Source organism: Astatotilapia calliptera, chromosome 20, assembly GCF_900246225.1.
Source record: "Astatotilapia calliptera chromosome 20, fAstCal1.2, whole genome shotgun sequence".
In the NCBI taxonomy this organism is placed as follows: Eukaryota; Metazoa; Chordata; class Actinopteri; order Cichliformes; family Cichlidae; genus Astatotilapia; species Astatotilapia calliptera.
The window spans coordinates 25,434,928-25,452,502 of NC_039321.1; the positions used below are offsets into that span (position 1 = coordinate 25,434,928).

Genomic DNA, 17,575 nt, shown 5'->3' on the forward strand with positions numbered 1-17,575 from the left:
GGGGGGGGGGGGCAAGCTGAGTGACCTGGTCAAACAAGAAATCCCCTAGACACCAACATGTCTGAGAAATGAGCTCATGAAACTGAAAAACAGATAAGAAACAAAGCCATGGATCTGCCGGTCTGGAAAAGGTTACAAAGCCATTTTAAAGGCTTTGGGACTCCAGTGAACCACAGCGAGAGCCGTTATCAACAAATGGAGGAAACTTGGAACAATGGTGACCCTTCCCCGGAGTGACCGTCCTACCAAAATGACTCCAAGAGCGTGTCAACAACTCATCCAGGAGCCCACAAAAGAACCCAGAACAATGGAAGAACTGCGGGCCTCGCTTCAGTTAAGATCAGAGTTCATGATTCAACAATAAGAAAAAGACTGGACAAAAATGGCATCAACGAGAGAGCTCCAAGGAAAAAAACAACACAAATTTCCCAACAAACAACTTAATGATCTGCAAGATTTTGGGGAAAATATTGATGCAGCTGCATGCATGCAGTTGCATCAATGCAACTCTGAAATACAGCTTTCAAATTAAGACGCAGCTTTCTAGACCAGCCCCCAACAAAGTCCTGCTCTGCAGACTTCTTCACATACAGTCAAAATGTTCTTGCTCTGTGAATGATGTTTTTTTTTTCTACATCCTGTTAAGTTAAAAGACACTCTTTAGGCTCATTCGCCACCGTTTTCTTAAAATAATCACTTCCTCTATCAGTGTTTTGGGGACTGTAGCCTATGATAGCAGGAAAAGCGAGTACACAATGGACAGGACTCCAGTCTACTGTAATATGGTAATGATAATATTCACTGCTTGTAACATTACATCACTTGTCTTAGATAAATCCAGGAGATTTTAATGGAATTGTTAGTCATGCTATAGATAAGGCGTGATATTTTCTTCCAGCCTGTGTGTTTTTAAATGCCTTAATGAAGCATTACCTACTAGGCTGAACTGTAGAGTAAGGAAGAATTATAATGATTATTTTTCACAGCTGTTTGGCCCCTTAAGACCTTCTGATGTTCTTACAACAGCGGGAACACAAGCAATTAATATTGCTCAAACGGTTTAGTTTGTATCCACTGGATATTCCTAAAATGATAAACAAGTTCACACTGTGTTTATAAATGTTACTGACAAGTCACTTGAAATTTTACTTTTTTAATATATTGCTGAGGCATTTACATTTGAGTTTTCCTCTTTATATTTTTAGTGGGAAAATACTGTAAATGTAATATTATAATAAAGTTGCTAAAATGGATTTATTGGACCAGCTACACCAAATGCAAATCTATCAGCCATAAACATATGACGTGCTTCATACTGTTTTCGTGCGGGCAATGATCCTAACTTTGGATTGGATAATAGTTTAAAGCACGTTTACACGCTTTTGCCACGCAGGATGCTTACTCTCTGGGTTTCAGAGCTTTGAAACAGAATAAAAGAAGAGTTGAGAAGAAAAGGTGGAAGGAGAGTAGTCTGAATTGGGTTCTGGAGCTGTACTCCACCTCATACATCGCACTCATTCGCCAGCCGCGAGTGATTCCAAGCCAGCGAGCACCACATCCACCGGAGGAGCTGATAAACTGCTCCACCTGGCTTCTCCTGTGAGACGTGCTCGCGTCGGCACCACTATTTCTGTTCACTCGCTCACCCGAATCAGGTGATGCCCTGCAAGAGCAGCTATTGGCTCTTGTCTCAGACCTTCCCCGAGGTAACTGGAGGAGTGACGAGCACTCTGCACGTGACCTCTACAATGAGCTTCCTCCCACCGGAAGACGTAAGCAACACTGGATGTTATTTATATAGGGACGAATCTGACGGTAGCCTTTGTTACGGTGCGAGGACTCCTCCCTAAATAAAAGCCGTGTATGACATAAAGTGTTGCTTTATTGTAAGAATAAATTATATTCGCTAATTTTGCATCCGAAATGACCTGTCCATTGAAACGATGGGAAAAATGGTGCTGAGGCATGCTGGGAAACAAGGCATGCTGGGAAAGAGACCACCGCAGACGAATCAAATGGCTTCTTCAGAGACAGCATAATGATATTAGACCTGGCCTCATTAAAATACCTTTATAAACAACGTACTGCTATTTATAAAGACACTGTCAGTGCGCTAATATAAATGATAATTCCACTGAAAACGGGAAAAATAACAAGGGATAAAAATGCAAATTATTTCTTCTTAAATTATCATAATACAAATTAGTAAATTAAGTCAGCTCTGAATTTATGCATGTGTGCGTAACACACGGCGTTTGTGTGGAGTTTATTGTCTTAGATGTGGTGTTTTGAATAATTTACAGCAATTATAATGGCATTTTCTGAAAAGCTAAAAGGGATGTTAGTGTCCCTCCAGCCCCCCGGGGACATTACTGCGTTTACTGAATTATTTAAAAGTGATACACTAGACGTGGGTACAGCGTCTAGTGTAAAAAAAAAAACACCCCCTCTGGCCCCTTGATATTTACCTATTACTGCGCCTTTAACATTTCCCATGATGCCCCGCGGCTTTGATCCGTTCAAATTGAGCTCCTTACAAACAAGAGGAGACGCTCTTTCTGGGACAGAACAGCTGAGACATATTCACTCTCATTTTGTAAAATAGTTGTTAACACTGATACAGCTGTTCATATTTTTTGAGACACCGCGATGTTGAACATGTTCCGCCTGCCCCTCTATTTATGCGCCGCTTCCTGCTGATGACATCCGGGCATTCAGAAGGCTTGCACTCTGGGCTACATACAGGGAACCTGGTTTCTCCTCTCTTCGCCCAGGGGAAAGTCCCCGGACACCTGGCAGAAAGTGCCCTGGCTGGAAACCAGGATCGATCTGCGCTCCACCACTAGTGAGCTGAGATGTTCTGCTGAACTGAGCTCGGTGATCGCAGGTCGAATTTGTCAGCGTTGATAGTTATGCAAGAGAGCTGCTAGTAACGCCTTAACAGAACGGGGCTCATTCTCCGAATGCTTCTTTTATAGTTCACTTCATCCAAGCATGTCTGTGAATATATGGGCCCACTTTTACTTCACGTACTTTTGCGGTTTGGAGCAACAGGTGCAGTCAATATAATAATAGGTCCTTATAAACATGAATGAAAAATGGTAAGGCTGCAGTTTCCTTACGGTAAGGTTCCTAATTACTGTTCATTTAGATATTCCCTCCTGTTTAGCATTTCTACCATTTAAAATATAAGAAAAGCTTATAAAACAATATAGTTTTTATAGATTAAAACAGTCTGAAGTGATTTATTTTAACAACAAATATGCCAGGTCTAGGGTGTAAGGATTTCTCTGATTTATTTATTTTGTAGTGTTGGCCATATTTATTTATTTGATCAAACAAATTGTTAAGATGTTCCTGTAAGTTCCTCAGTAAGTTTCCCTGAGCTTTTAAAAAACAGACAAATCCTGTTTAAGCACCGTGAGTTTGACCAGGTTCATCTTCAGAAAGAAGAAAAATATATCTCAGGTTTTGAATTGTGTTTAGGGCTCCACCTTGCGGTGAAATATTGGACATGCAACTCATTAGCGCCGAGCACAGGGCTCATACAATAAATCCAGGCATATATTAGGCAAATCAATCTGAGAGTCGGATTTATTTCCATATAATCAGACATAGTTGTAAAACGTTTTATTGTATGGGGTACTTTCTGCATATAGGTATTGGGGGGGCTTTAGGTTGCAGGATTTGATATTTACAACCTACTTTAGAAAAAGAAAAGCTTGTGAGAAATACTCCCATATTTAAGCAGAAATGCTGGTGAATTAAGCAAGGCCTTCTCTGAAAAAGGCACTGATGCCCTAAAATCTGTATGTTATTTGGTTCGTTACTCATGCAATGTGAACTAATGCTCCCATTCAAGCACAGATGCAGACTTCTGTGCAGATGCTGATATCAGCCAGGTGCTCCCTCTTTTGATAGTTTGTGATTTTCCCAAAAAAATATTTTTCACACTTTCCTCATCAGCCCCCCTGAATATTTTTTTTTAACTAACATAGAGCTGTTTGTCTGAGGCCAGACCTCAGGCCGGAGAACTTGTCACTGAACATTAAAGGTGTTGTTCACAGCAGATCTCTGTTCAGTCTGATGGAGTTTGAGCAGTGTTGCGAAGAAGAATGGAGTCTAAGTGAAACCACTCCACATAAGGTCAAAACAAGGATGGCAGCCAAAGGTGAATATTTAGGCAATAACTGACTATAAAGAGCTTTTTTGTGAATTATTGCCAAAAAAATGAATGCAAGGGAGATGCTTAGCAGCGCTACATGCACCCACGAGAAGCAATTTTATGTTAACAAACATTATTTTAAATATGCCTTACAATGACTTTGAACATAAGCGTATTTTTTGATATAACGATTCAAAATAACACCTTCCCAATTAAATATGGAGTTTAAATATTATGCAAATCATCGCACTTAAATTTTATTTACATGTACTTTAGAATCCCAATTTCTTCTTCTTTCTGATAAAACATGCATACCCTACAAGCACCAATAACTTCAGGCCAAATCCTTTCCCCAATTGATTGTAAAAGTCACTCCTGATGAGTAATTATGATATTGTAATTTTTGTTGGGTATGGTCCAGTTTAAACACCTTGTAACCCATAAAAGAATACAGGAACATAAACGAGCTTCGTCATTGTTATTATACACTGTCTGCACTCAAAATGGCCAATGGATCTCCATTTTCTTTGTGATCTCACCTTTCAGGCAGAATAAAGACAGTTTGTTTTTTTCCATTTGGTCCCCAGTAGGGAGGGAAACCAGCTCTACAGCATTTATTCTAATCGCCTCTGACATGAAAGCACCCAGTGACACACATAGGCATACTGTATACTGCAGGATTAGGCAGTACACAAAAAGATTACAGCGTCACATGGTATTCCTTCCAAATGGTGCCTTCTCACAACCTACTTCCCCCTCTTAGGTATCCCATCATTCCCTGGAATGGGCGTAGGCTCACGCAGCAGCAGCAGCAGCAGCAGCAGCATCACAAAGGTTCAGCTCCTCCCTGCTGTGTGCTTGATATAGGATGGGAGGGAGAGAGGGAGCGAGAGAGACAGAGAGGATCAGGCACAGATGAATTGTAGTCTGAGTGACGGAAGCAGTGTGGGCACATGTGAGTGAGAGAGGACGAATCAGGAAGTAGAGAGACCTGCGCGCGCGCGCGCGCGTGTGTGTGTGTCCGGGAGAGAGAGACCGACAGAGTGTAAATCAACAGAAAGAGGAAGAGGACATAAAGAAAGGAAGAAAAAGGGCTGCAGGAGGAAGCAGACAAGACAAGGGGTCTCAGACTGAGAGGGAAGATGGCTGAGCCGGAGCTGAAATCGAGAGGCAGCCGAGAGAGCGTCGCTAAGGAGAAGATGGGGGGTAGGTACAGTGCATGCTCACGCACCTCTAACTGCCACATGGTGCAGCGCTGCATTATTCCACCATGCGCTCTGATGCAACATTGATGATGCAAGAGTAGAATTGTAGAGTTGATGCTGAGGAGATGCTTTCATGGTAGCAGGTGACAGGTGTGGACAAATGGCACATATTAGGAACGTGGGTATGAAAACACAACTATCAGATGCAGTGTGTGTTTACACGGATAGAAAGAGTTCAATAAGGACAGCAGGTTCAGAAGGAAAATCTCATAGGTGCTGATTTCCAAAAATGTCTATTTTTAAAAAATTATATGAATTCTTCCTTTAGTAACACAAGAGTTTGTTTGTTTTTATTAATCATAGTTTTTCAAAGTAACCAGTGCCTAAAACAACTCAGCGAGAAAGCTTGTAAATTCTTTTCATTTGTCTGAAAATGAGCCAGACTCTGTAATTTGACTGTCTCCCCTTCTGCTGTCCTCTCACCACCAGCGACTGGAGCAGAGCCTGAGCAAGATGGTCTCATTGTGGAGCAGCCAGCATCTCCATCTGACCCCGTGGGTTCTCCGCCTGCTGCCACAGGTTCCACCAACAGCCTGCCAGGCAAGGGGGAGAAGATTGAACTCAAACGCAGCATCACCCTCTTCAACGGTGTCGGAATGATCATCGGCACCATCATCGGCTCGGGCATTTTCGTCACTCCCACAGGTGTTGTCAAAGAGACCGGCTCTGCTGGGCTCTCTCTGATTGTTTGGTCCGCCTGTGGAGTGATATCCACCATGGGTGCTCTGTGCTACGCAGAGCTGGGTACAACTATTGTCAAGTCAGGAGGAGACTACACTTACATCCTGGAGGTATATGGCGAACTGGCTGCCTTTCTGAAGCTGTGGGTGGAGATGCTCATCATCCGGCCGTCGTCGCAGTATGTGGTGTCACTGGTGTTTGCGACCTACCTTCTGAAACCTCTCTACCCCAACTGCGTCGTGCCCGACAGCGCAGCCAAGCTCATTGCCTGCCTATGTCTTAGTGAGTACATGATGTTGGTGGGCTTTCTTAGGTCAAATACACATTTTAGACACTTCATTGCAGCTGGTCATTCACCAGATTCTTGATTGTAGTGTGTTTTGTGTCTCCCCGCTGCTTGTAGCCTCCCTGACATTTGTAAACTGTATCAGTGTGAAAGCAGCAACCAAGGTCCAGGACTTGTTCACCGCTTCCAAATTGATAGCCTTGATCATCATCATCCTCTTTGGCTTCATTCAGATTTCCACAGGTGAGTGGCAAAATACCACAGAACAAACCAAGTCAGCTGCATGACTGCAGGCTGTTGAGAACAAATCTTATGCCTTCATCACAAGACTTATTAATTTTTAACAGAGAAGTAAAATAAGCTTCAGGTCAAAGCTGGAAAAACAGGTTTTGTGAGTGTAATAAAATCTAAATCCTCAACAATATTTAACCTACTTTAATAGTCAGTAAAAAATGCTCAAAAAGTGTCCTCACTTTGAACCTGTCATTTCAGATCTGCTCGTAAACATGCAGCTTCCCTTCATTGTGTTGGAAACACAGCTCCTTTGTTTTCAATATTTTAGTTGGAGTAATTATGGAACTAACAGCATGCCTGTAAAGTAAATGCCATTGCATTATGTGGCTTTTTGCAAACTATATAGTAGCATCAATTATTATGATTCTCGTCTTTACACGACATCTATGTGAGGTTTACTTCTTTTATCTCCAATGGTAAACAAGTTGTTAACGAGCGCTAATGAGCCTAACGAAGCAGACTGCTTTGCTTTCAGCTTGTTAGCACACTTACTGAGTCGGAACACAGAGCTTGTCTGTCTAGAGCCACGTGATTGAGCCTGAGCAGACATGAACATGGGCATCAGAACGTGCCAGGATGGTTTTGATCGTGCAAATGAAACTGCAATGAAATGAAAATGTACAGAAAATAAGGTGACTATACAGACAGTAATTTACTGCCTGAAATATTGGCATTGTAGTAACATTTTTCTATATGATAGCCCTAAGCGTGTGGGTTCACGTGTGCCGTCTAAGACTGTAAAAGCAACGCACGTTAATCCGTCCGAGCTGTGCCATTCACAATACAAGAGCGCGGGAAGACAGCGTGGCCACACTTGCTCCACGCTGCATCTGCTGCTCCCCTCTTTACACAAGGCCACGCCTACCACCTTTGTGCGCCATACTCTGTTACCATGGAAACTAGGCAGTGAAGCTTGCCGGCTGTTGTCACACTTTTTCAGCAGACCAGCAAGAGAACAGAGTTGGAAAATAATAAGGAGGGTCATTACCATCTGAAAGCGACAGGTAGAGGGAGAGAGACACCAAAATGCCAGGCTCTTTCTCTCTGTCTCACACACACACACACACACACACACACACACACACACACACACACACACACACACACACACACACACACACACACACACACACACACACATTGGATTCATTGACTGCAGTGTATTGTGTAAATGAATTGAAGTTTACTTATGAGAACATTTTTCTTCTCATATTTAAATGTCAACTGATCGTGATTCTGTACCCCAGAGGAGATGCTCCTTTGTTTATTGTGCATAAATAGTGAATTGTCCTGACACAATATTGCGTTTTGCTTCTGTTATTACCATGGTACATTGACAAGCATGTCAAAGGGCAGGCATCAACAGGCCGGCCTAGTACAAGAGACAAAATGTGTCGGCAGCACAAAAAGAATCTATTCAATGTCTAAGCACATAACTCCTCCAGGCGCTACACCTGGCAGTGGGAGAACTGCTTCCCTTTCAGATGTTTTCTTCTTCTTTCTGTATGTGACCAGGTGATGTGCCATATCTGACCCCAGAAAAGGCGTTTGAAGGGAGCAAACTGGGAGTTGGGAATATTGTCCTGGCTCTGTACAGCGGTCTCTTTGCTTTTGGAGGCTGGTGAGGGTCATAAAATTGAATTATTTTTAGCTTCTGTTTGTTTTTGCTTGAAAGATTTATGACCTCTTTGCTATTCACCCCCCCAGGAATTACCTGAATTATGTAACGGAGGAGATGATCAACCCAGAGAGGTGACTTAAATGTAATGACGGTTGTTTTGGTGATGATGGCACAGACTGTCTTGCAAATATCTGCCAAGAGCATGGTTGCTCTCATCCAGGACTGAGCTTGTCTATCATCAGTCCACAGAGATAAAGTATCCAAGCGATACTGACATAATCTGAACTATGAACTAAATATGAACTAAAATATTACATTTTACAAAAAAATTTGATAATAATGATTTATAAAATTCAGTAAAATTATGCAGTTGTGTTCCTCACTGCATACCCTGCATGAATTCAGTCCCATCTCATAACACAGTCTGATATTACCAGAACATACAGTGTTACACGCTGTTGTTTTTTTCCTCAAATGACCTTCGACCTTTCACCCCATAGGAACTTGCCCCTGTCCATCATCATATCCATGCCTATAGTCACGGTGGTATATGTTCTAACCAACCTGGCCTACTTCACCACCATCTCTCCTCAAGTCATGATTGAGTCAGAGGCTGTTGCTGTGGTGAGTGTACTGCTTTTCTTTAATATGATGTGTTTCATCCTCAACTGGGACATGCATATTGGTTGTTTGTGGTCACAAATTCTCCTCATCTGCTTTTTCTTTCTGTTCTGCAGAGTTTTGGGGAGTACCATCTTGGTGTGATGTCCTGGCTCATTCCTGTCTTTGTGGGACTGTCCTGCTTTGGTGCAGTCAATGGATCACTCTTTACTTCAGCGCGGTGTGTGTTTGCATGTGTACAATGAAACATAAGACAGCATTTTATACATTTAGTATTAATAGTTTAACCTCTTAAGCCCCAACGCACCCTGATAGGGGGGCAAAAGGCAGGAGATCAGGTGGGCATGGGGCTTAAGAAATTAAAGTCTCCGTATTTTTGGAATAAATAATGATTTAAGAAATTTCTCTTCTAGTTTGTTCTATGCTGGAGCTCGAGAGGGTCAACTCCCTGCTGCTCTGGGGTTGGTCCACACAGACCTGTTCACACCAGTGCCATCCCTCATATTCACAGTAAGAAACCTGATACTTTCAGTGACATTTTACCAGCTGGCTACCAATAAGATTAGGTTAGTGTGTTAAATCATGTATGATCATTGCTAAAAACCTCAAAAGTGTCCCCATTTTTGAGGTATTATACGGAAGTGTATATAAATCTGTTTTGATGATACAAAACATTTGTGAAGCATTTGTAGAGTTATTTTTGTTCGAGAAAACTATTTCAGTGAAGAGTTACAGTTAAGTCCATAATTTGTTGGATTTTTGTGCATTTTTTATGATCTTGCCTCTGTGCACCACCACAGTAGCTTTTAAATCAGACAGTCAAGATGTGATTGAAGTGCAGACTTGCAGCTTTGATTCAGTGAATTGGACTTTACAACAGTTTTTATACACAGTGCCTCATTTTCAGAGGCTCAAAAGTAATTGGCTGACAAGCAGTTTGAATGTTACTTCATGACAAACTAAGCAGATCTAGTATCTGTGGTTGATTCCAAGTGGTGCATTTTTATTTTCGAGCTCTTATTTAGCTCTTTATTGTCATTTTAAATATCAAAACAACTTCAAACCATCTGACCAAGTCAAGAATAGTCTCAAAGAGGTAGATGCATTATTGTTAGGGTCTACAATCAAGACGGCTTCAAGAAAGTATATACAGAGGGTTTAGAGAAAGGTGCAAACCACTGGTTACACTCAAGAACAGGGAGGTCAGATTAGATTATTACCAGAAAACATCTAAAAGAGACTGCACAGTTCTGAGAAAAAAATTTGGGGGGGGGGCAAATGAAACCAAGATAAGCTTCTACCAGAGTGAAGGGAAGAGAAAAGTATGGAGAAAAAGAGAAACAGCTCATGATGTGAAGAATACCACATCATCTGTCAAACATGGAGGTGGAGGCACTGTTATGGTATTGGCATGTATTGCTGCTAGGAGAACTAAGTCACTGGTGTTTATTAATGATGTGAGTGCTGATAGAAACAGCAGGGTGAATTGTGAAGTGTCCAGGGCTACACTTTCTGTTTAGATTCAGCCAAAGCTGCAAAACTGATCAGACAGCGCTTCATGGTGCAAGTGGATAATGACCCAAAAACTGTAAAACCAAGTCAGGAGTTTCTCAAGGCAAAGAAACGGGATATACTTCAAAGGCCAAGTCAGTCACCTAATGTCGACCCAACAAAGCGTGTTTTTTCATTATTAAATAAAAACCTGAATGCAGCAATGAAGCACTGGTAGATAATCTCAGTGGAGAAAGCACAACGTCTGGTGATGTCCACGTGTTCTAAACTTCAGGTGACTAACACACTGACTAAAATCAACCCTTACATTAAAAGTGATATTAACTTGTTCAGTTCATTTTGAGCCTTTGAAATTGGAACTATGTCTAAAAATGGCTCCAGTTCTTAAAGAGTTAATGCAGTCTTCTCAAATTAAGGTCTGCATCAATCACATGTTGATTGTTTGGTTTAAAATTCGCTGTGGTGGTGAACAGTAGCAAAAAAGCACACAAACTACCCATGGGAATATGTCTGTGAAGGTTCTCAGTCATCCAGATCATCGTAGTCTAAGGAGCTTGGAAAGAAAAGCGTCTGGACTTCTTTGAGTTGCTTGAAGACGTTTCACCTCTCATCCAAGAAGCTTCTTCAGTTCTAAGGGTCAATGGTGGGGCGTCCCAGATATAAACCCAGTGGGAGTTTCCCCCCAAAGAGGGGACAAAGGACCCCCTGATGATCCTCTACCTAATCACATGAGCCAAGGTGTGAAAGTGTGTGAAAACTCAAAGAAGTCCAGACGCTTGTCTTTCCAAGCTCCTTAGACTACCCATGGGAAGTTAACTGAAAATGGCAGCTTTATTATTGGAAAAACCTCCATTAAATAAACTTTCAAAAAACAAACCAAAACCCTGAACATGAGAACTAAGAACTGAAAAACACTGGGAAACTGGAACTTAAATTAGACCAAAAGAAAACAGACCAGGAACTGAGAACTAGAGATCTAAACAGAGCCATGAGAGAAACACACAGCAGTGAGGGTCTACGCTGCGACAAAGGGCAAAGGAAAACACAGGGCTACGGAGTAACACGGGAATGGAGAGCACAGCTGGGACTAATCAAACATGACGAGATAAAGGGGAAGCAAAGCTTTAAACACTGAACACAGGACATAAGACCTATAAAAATAAAACAGGAAACCAGAGACATTCACAAAGATGTAGACTTGACACCAATGTTCCCTATAAACTGCGCGCGTGCGCACTGCTGGCACGGTCTCTGCGCACAGAAAATATGCGTTGCGCACAAAAAAAAAACTAACCTGAATTGAAATTAAAATTAAAACTTTAACAATTCAGTTTTGCAGTGTTAGTCAGTAAGTGACTGGCTGCTCCCGTATGGGATTAGAACGATGCCACCTTATCCAATAGTCCAGCCAATGATGCGATTCACATTCGTATATACGCAGCTAATCAACATCATTGACAGGCTAACAGCGTTCTTATGTGCCGACACCGGTGTTTTAGCTAGCAAAGCGGCGTGGCTGATGTGAAGTGAAGCCACGTTAATAACGTGTACAACCATTGGAGATGTGAGCAGGACAGACGGAACAATTAACGGGAAACTGTGGACCTTATACCAGTTTTTAAATTGTGTTGATCGGCCATGTAAAACCGGAGTTATGATAAAAATATGCAATGTTTGGTTTTCTTCCTGAATACTGTCGTTGTTTATATTTACTGCCCGAAGAAACGGTAAAAACGGCGTTTTATAAGGAAAACGCTCGAAAGCACTCTCCCTGTGAGAAAAGCCGAAACCAAAAAACCCCACCCTTTCCTATTGGTCGAAAAATGTACCAAGTGATATGGCAACAGATGTTTAGGAAGGGGGTAGTTTTAGGAGTGTTTTGAGATGTGAGAGATTTGCGACGTTTAGCGCAAATCTTGTGTAGTTAGTGTGTAGTGTAGTCAATAGTTTTGTTGTGTGTGTCAGAACAATGAGGTGACTGCTGAATGTTACAGGTGTTACAGCAGTGATACATCTCCAGTTGTCAGGCTTGCAGGTATCAGGCTGTTGTTCTCCTTTATCTCATAGTGGACAGAAATTATTTTTGGAGTGGCACAAATAATTTGTGTGGCATCAAATTTGATGCAGAACAGCTGATTGTTCTGTAAATAGTTTGAGATGTTTGTTTAAAAAACGCCTTGGCTGCATTTTTAGGTAAGCATCTGCAAAAAACTTTGTCGTTTGCATAACTCAGTTACTTTTTTGAAGAAGTAACTATATAATTAATTGCCCAACATTGATCATTCTATACTGTATTTTGCAGACAGAGAGTTACAGGACTCTCCCAGACCACAGACTCATACTCATAATACAAAAAATAAAAAATAAAAAAAATAAAAATAGAAAGTTGTGTTTTCAAAATTGGAGTCCAAGTTATTTTTACTTCCAATAGTGTTAACATACTACACAAGATTTTTTTTAAATTTTCATTGTAGGTGGGCTAAAGCAGTTAATTAAAAGTAGTCTAACATAAATGTAAATGCTGTAATTTGATTATTTTAATAAACCATGTAACTTGGATGGATTTGATGCTGGCGTGACCACAGTGCACACGTCTAATTTTGCTCACAGTGGTCCAAGGGACCGCTCAGGGAGTTTGTGTGTTCGCTCAGACACATGAAAAATTAGAGGGAACATTGCTTGACACTGAAACATAGAGACATAACTGACTGAGGAGACAGAAAGAACATGGAGATGAGTGACTAGACGAGGAACACGGGGAAGGCAAAGTAACAGAAACCTAAATCCTAGGACCTAAGAATATAACACAAGCAGAACACAATAAAGAGAACCAAAACAATGAATAACAATAATCAAAGAATAAAAATTAACCAACAAACACAAAACCCTGGGTCACAGACCCAGTACTGTGACACCTACCTGCCTTAAATAACTGCTCTATTCAAGAAAATCACTAAGGAGGATTCAGAAGCCTTGTGTGTGTTTATAATCTATTATCCATCTACTATCTATAATCTAATGTTTCCAGCAAACTAATGCAATCTTTACTCCTTTTTTCATTGTATTAGTGTTTCCTATCGATGATGTATGCCATCTCCCAGGACATCTTCTCTGTCATCAATCTCTTCAGCTTCTTCACCTGGATGTGTGTTGGGATGGCCATCGCTGGCATGATCTGGCTGCGCTTTACCAAACCCGACCTCAGAAGGCCCATTAAGGTGAACGTCTTAGGGGTTAAAGTAGCTGCTCAGTGCCTGTTGCAGAGAAGATCCATTTTGATGGATATGAGTCTCACTGAAAGGTGACCCTAGCCCTACCTTCCTTGTCTGGCAAAACATCAACATGTCTTCTAGTTTCATAAAGCATCTGCTATTTTTTTTTTTAGTGAAAGCACCATTGTATCGCTACTCTTGTTATTAGGTGGAACTGGAAACATACTGTTTTTCCAAGACAGGAGGGAGGGGTATTTGGAGGAATACATGATCCTTTGTTTCTATTTCATCATGGGAAAATTACCTTGGCTGACCAGTCTTTCATCTTCTCTTTGGCCCACACTGCTTTCAGCTCAGTTATTTTATAAAATCATCTATAAACATATTAAAAGAGAGAGAGAGAGAGAGAGAGAGAGCTATTTATATGTAAACCATTCATAAAAAATGTCAGTTTCAACCCAGAAAAAAGAAAAACAAACCGTCAGCTCAAGCAGTTTAACTGATAACTGAATGCAATAACAGTATGGAGCTCTTAACATAACAGTTTAGCCAATAATAATTTCTTCATTGTGATCAAATTGTTGGGGACGCTTAAGGAAAAAGGGTAAGCCAGTATGAGAAAAATACTTAAGTAAGAGTACAAATGTATTTAGTATCAACTATAGCACATATCATTGTTTCAAAATCAGATCTTTAGATGAAGTCAGGCATCATTCAACTTTGCATACACAGTCTTATAGTTTGAATTTGTATTGATTTGATTGATTTTTTTTTGCATTATTGTCTGATCTGTAAAGTAATCGGTACTGAAAATGTCTTAATATAAAAACTTTAGTAATTATTTGTCTCCTCTTGTTGTTTAATGGAAACAAAGTGGCAGAAAACAGATATCAGTGAAGAAGTTACAGGATCTAAAATCTGAACTTGGGAAGTATTGTCATCAAAATCATTATACATTAGTCTAATCGTTAGCTATAGTTGCATTATTCCAAAGTCCAAATATGATATTTTCTTCTTTTTCAGTGTGTGAGACATCTTCACTCAACAATTATAAACTGTATCTTATCTGCTCACGTCTAATGTAAATCGAAACACATCTTCATCTGTTATGTATTTTGTATTTTCTCTCTGCAGATTTCTCTCTTCATCCCCGTTACTTTTGTGTTGAGCTGCGTCTTCATGATCGTCGTGTCCTTTTGGGCAGCTCCCTTCGAGTGTCTGCTAGGCAGCGGCATTATTCTCACAGGCGTCCCAGCGTACCTACTGGGCTACAAGTGGAAAAAACCCCATGTGGTCAAGAAGATGCTGGGTGAGTTGGAGATTTTTTTTTGTTTTTTTTAGAGTGAGGCAAAGGTGGTTTGTTGTGAAATTCCTGTGAGATTATCTGCTCAAGTTCTGCTGTGGGCACCGGTACATTTCCTTTGTTTACATAGTTGGTCCGGAGGACTCAGGCAAAAGACCGATATTTGACCTGTAGTAGCCTAGCAAAGAGAAAACAGACGTGGCTAACGTGACAAGTTGTTTCTCCTCAGAAATCTTCACCATGTTCTGTCAGAAGATCTTCATGTCTGTTCCTGAAGAGAAGGAGCAACATGGGGCGGCTGAATAATGCTGGACAAACCGAGCAAGATGAAAGACTGGGTCAATATTTTTGTCTGGACATTCCTGTAATGTTTACATTCATCCACATGTGATTGGACTTTTTTTGTTTTAACTTTATCTGACCAGGCAGGTAACTGTGAACATATTCAATATTCGCAAGAGTGGCCTGACAAATGGAGGATTTGTTTTATGAATATTTTATGAATACTGCAACTTTTCTGCAAAGAAGACCACCAGGCATTTTACACTCCTTATTATGAATTGATTTTAATATTTCAGCATATCTCCTTAAATGGTCAAACATGCTCTGATGTTCCATGTTAGCTAATGGAAAGCCATCTGTAAGTGTATGACTGCTGCAGGCATATAATTACTTGTGTACTGCAAGTACACAATCAGGAGCTGCAGTGGCCCGTGACATACAGGTATATTTTTCTCCTGAAGTGTACAAATGAATAGCTTAGGCGGGAAAATATATGTCTAATACCACTAACAACCAAACTAGACATAGTATATTATAGTTTAGGGTTTATATTTATAGTTTATATTGTGTTAAAATAAAGGATTTTGCTATAGTTGCTATAATAACGTCACTTAGAGTTTATAACTAAGGTCAGATTTGGAAGAGGAAGAGGTTGTCTAACAAAGCACTTACTTCATTTTCTCATATGGTACTAATGTTTGTGTTAAATAGTAATTCATTCTCACATTTTACTTGATATTGTTTTTTATTTATTGGTAAGATGAATTTGTAGCGCTGTCGTAAAGCACAAGCTAAAGGGAGATGAGAGTGTCTGTGATGTCTGCTTGAGCTGCACTGTGAATCAGGTCTGTTTCTTGTATCATTTCATTCTGATACCTCATCGGCGCCACGTGTGATGATACTCGATGAAAACGATACCAGCATCTCCGCTTGTGCGCCATTGTTGTGAGACAGCGTAGATATGCTCAGATATCGTAGTAGTGTTCGTAGTTAGCCTTAGTGTTTGTACTGAACGTATTTGATTTCTGTGCCAGCCGTGCCAGTGCTGATATTCTATTTCTTTTTGTCACTGTATGACCAAAATGAATGTTGCAACTTTAGAGATGCTGGCTTTGCTTGTAATTTTTGTAGGAAATGTACCTGGAGAGAGGTTTGAGGTTTTCCCAGCGTATTTCCTGGTCCAGTGAAGGCTTGGGAAGGGAGGAGCTTCTGAGGAATGTTAAGGGGGATTGGAATCATGTGGAGTGGGAAAAAGGTTTCTTACTTTTGCACACAAAGGAGAGACAGTCTCCTTACAAATCTACCACAGATGTACGTATTGTCAGCCTACTCACTGTGCTGGCAGTCCAGGTTTCACAGGCCCCTTTCCAGTGAAGGGAAAGGTCTGAAAAAACATACTAATTCATACTGGTTGCTATTCCTTTAACATTAATGCAGCAGAAGCTTTCAGACAAGAACAAAAGAAAGTCTGTGAGAAAAATGACCTTTGACATTCTCACTGGTAACATCAGACTTTCCGTGGTGAGACACAAACAGCTCTTCTTTTTCTTTTTGTAAAGGAACCCTCTTTAATCTTATTTGTATAAGTTAATGGAAATGTGAAGTTTAAATACAAACATGTAAGTACATTTGCAATTAGCATGCAACAATATTTCTCCCACTTAAAGTATTTAATACGGATTCTTTATTAATGCAGATTGCATACAGATTTAAAAAGAGAATAGCTGAATGCAAATGCTTGCAAAGTTGGCACTGTGATCATCTTTAAAGGTGAGCTCTCTGAAAGCACACCAATGAACAACACAGTCCTCGAAGACACGCCCCTTACTTAATGAATCTACTTAAATTAAAGCCCTGAACACACACGTGTGTCTAAAAACACACTGATTCCAGTTATGATGATAAGCGGTCTGATATATTTTATTTTATGCACAACGTGCTGCATCGGTGTGTGTGTGCGTTTGTGTGTGTAAAGTATTACTATATGTGAAAATCAATAACGCAAATGTAATTGAGAATAAAGGAAGCTCATATTTTTGATTCTATAATCGAGAGTACCTATTGTAACTGTTGTCTGTGAGTGACCATAGTAGGTACTGTACGTGTAAAAAAATAAAACTATTTTGTTCAAAGTTTGATTGTTTGCGCTTTTGTAAAGCAGACGGCCAACAAAAGGAGTCAGAGGATTAAAATCTGATTGCTTTCTCCTGTAGAAATGCAGCAGCTGGTCGACAAAAGGCCGGCCGAAGCCCCTCTTCAGGCACCGGCTTCAGATAAAACAAAGATTCTCTGAACCTGACATCCTAACGTCCAAATGAGGATGTTTCTCAAAA

At 40.6% G+C, this 17,575-nt stretch overlaps 1 protein-coding gene across 1 annotated transcript; it reads left to right on the plus strand.

Moving 5' to 3' along the window:
* The first annotated feature begins 4,072 nt into the window (after positions 1–4,072).
* On the plus strand, positions 4,073–17,374 carry LOC113013429 (large neutral amino acids transporter small subunit 1-like). Its single transcript, XM_026154314.1, has 12 exons — positions 4,073–4,171; positions 4,929–5,371; positions 5,860–6,393; positions 6,515–6,640; positions 8,207–8,312; positions 8,399–8,443; positions 8,813–8,936; positions 9,050–9,153; positions 9,347–9,443; positions 13,514–13,663; positions 14,792–14,966; positions 15,190–17,374. The coding sequence occupies exons 2-12, from the start codon at positions 5,308–5,310 to the stop codon at positions 15,264–15,266; spliced, it is 1,602 nt and encodes a 533-aa protein (XP_026010099.1). The 5' UTR covers positions 4,073–4,171; positions 4,929–5,307; the 3' UTR covers positions 15,267–17,374.
* Positions 17,375–17,575: the final 201 nt, after the last annotated feature.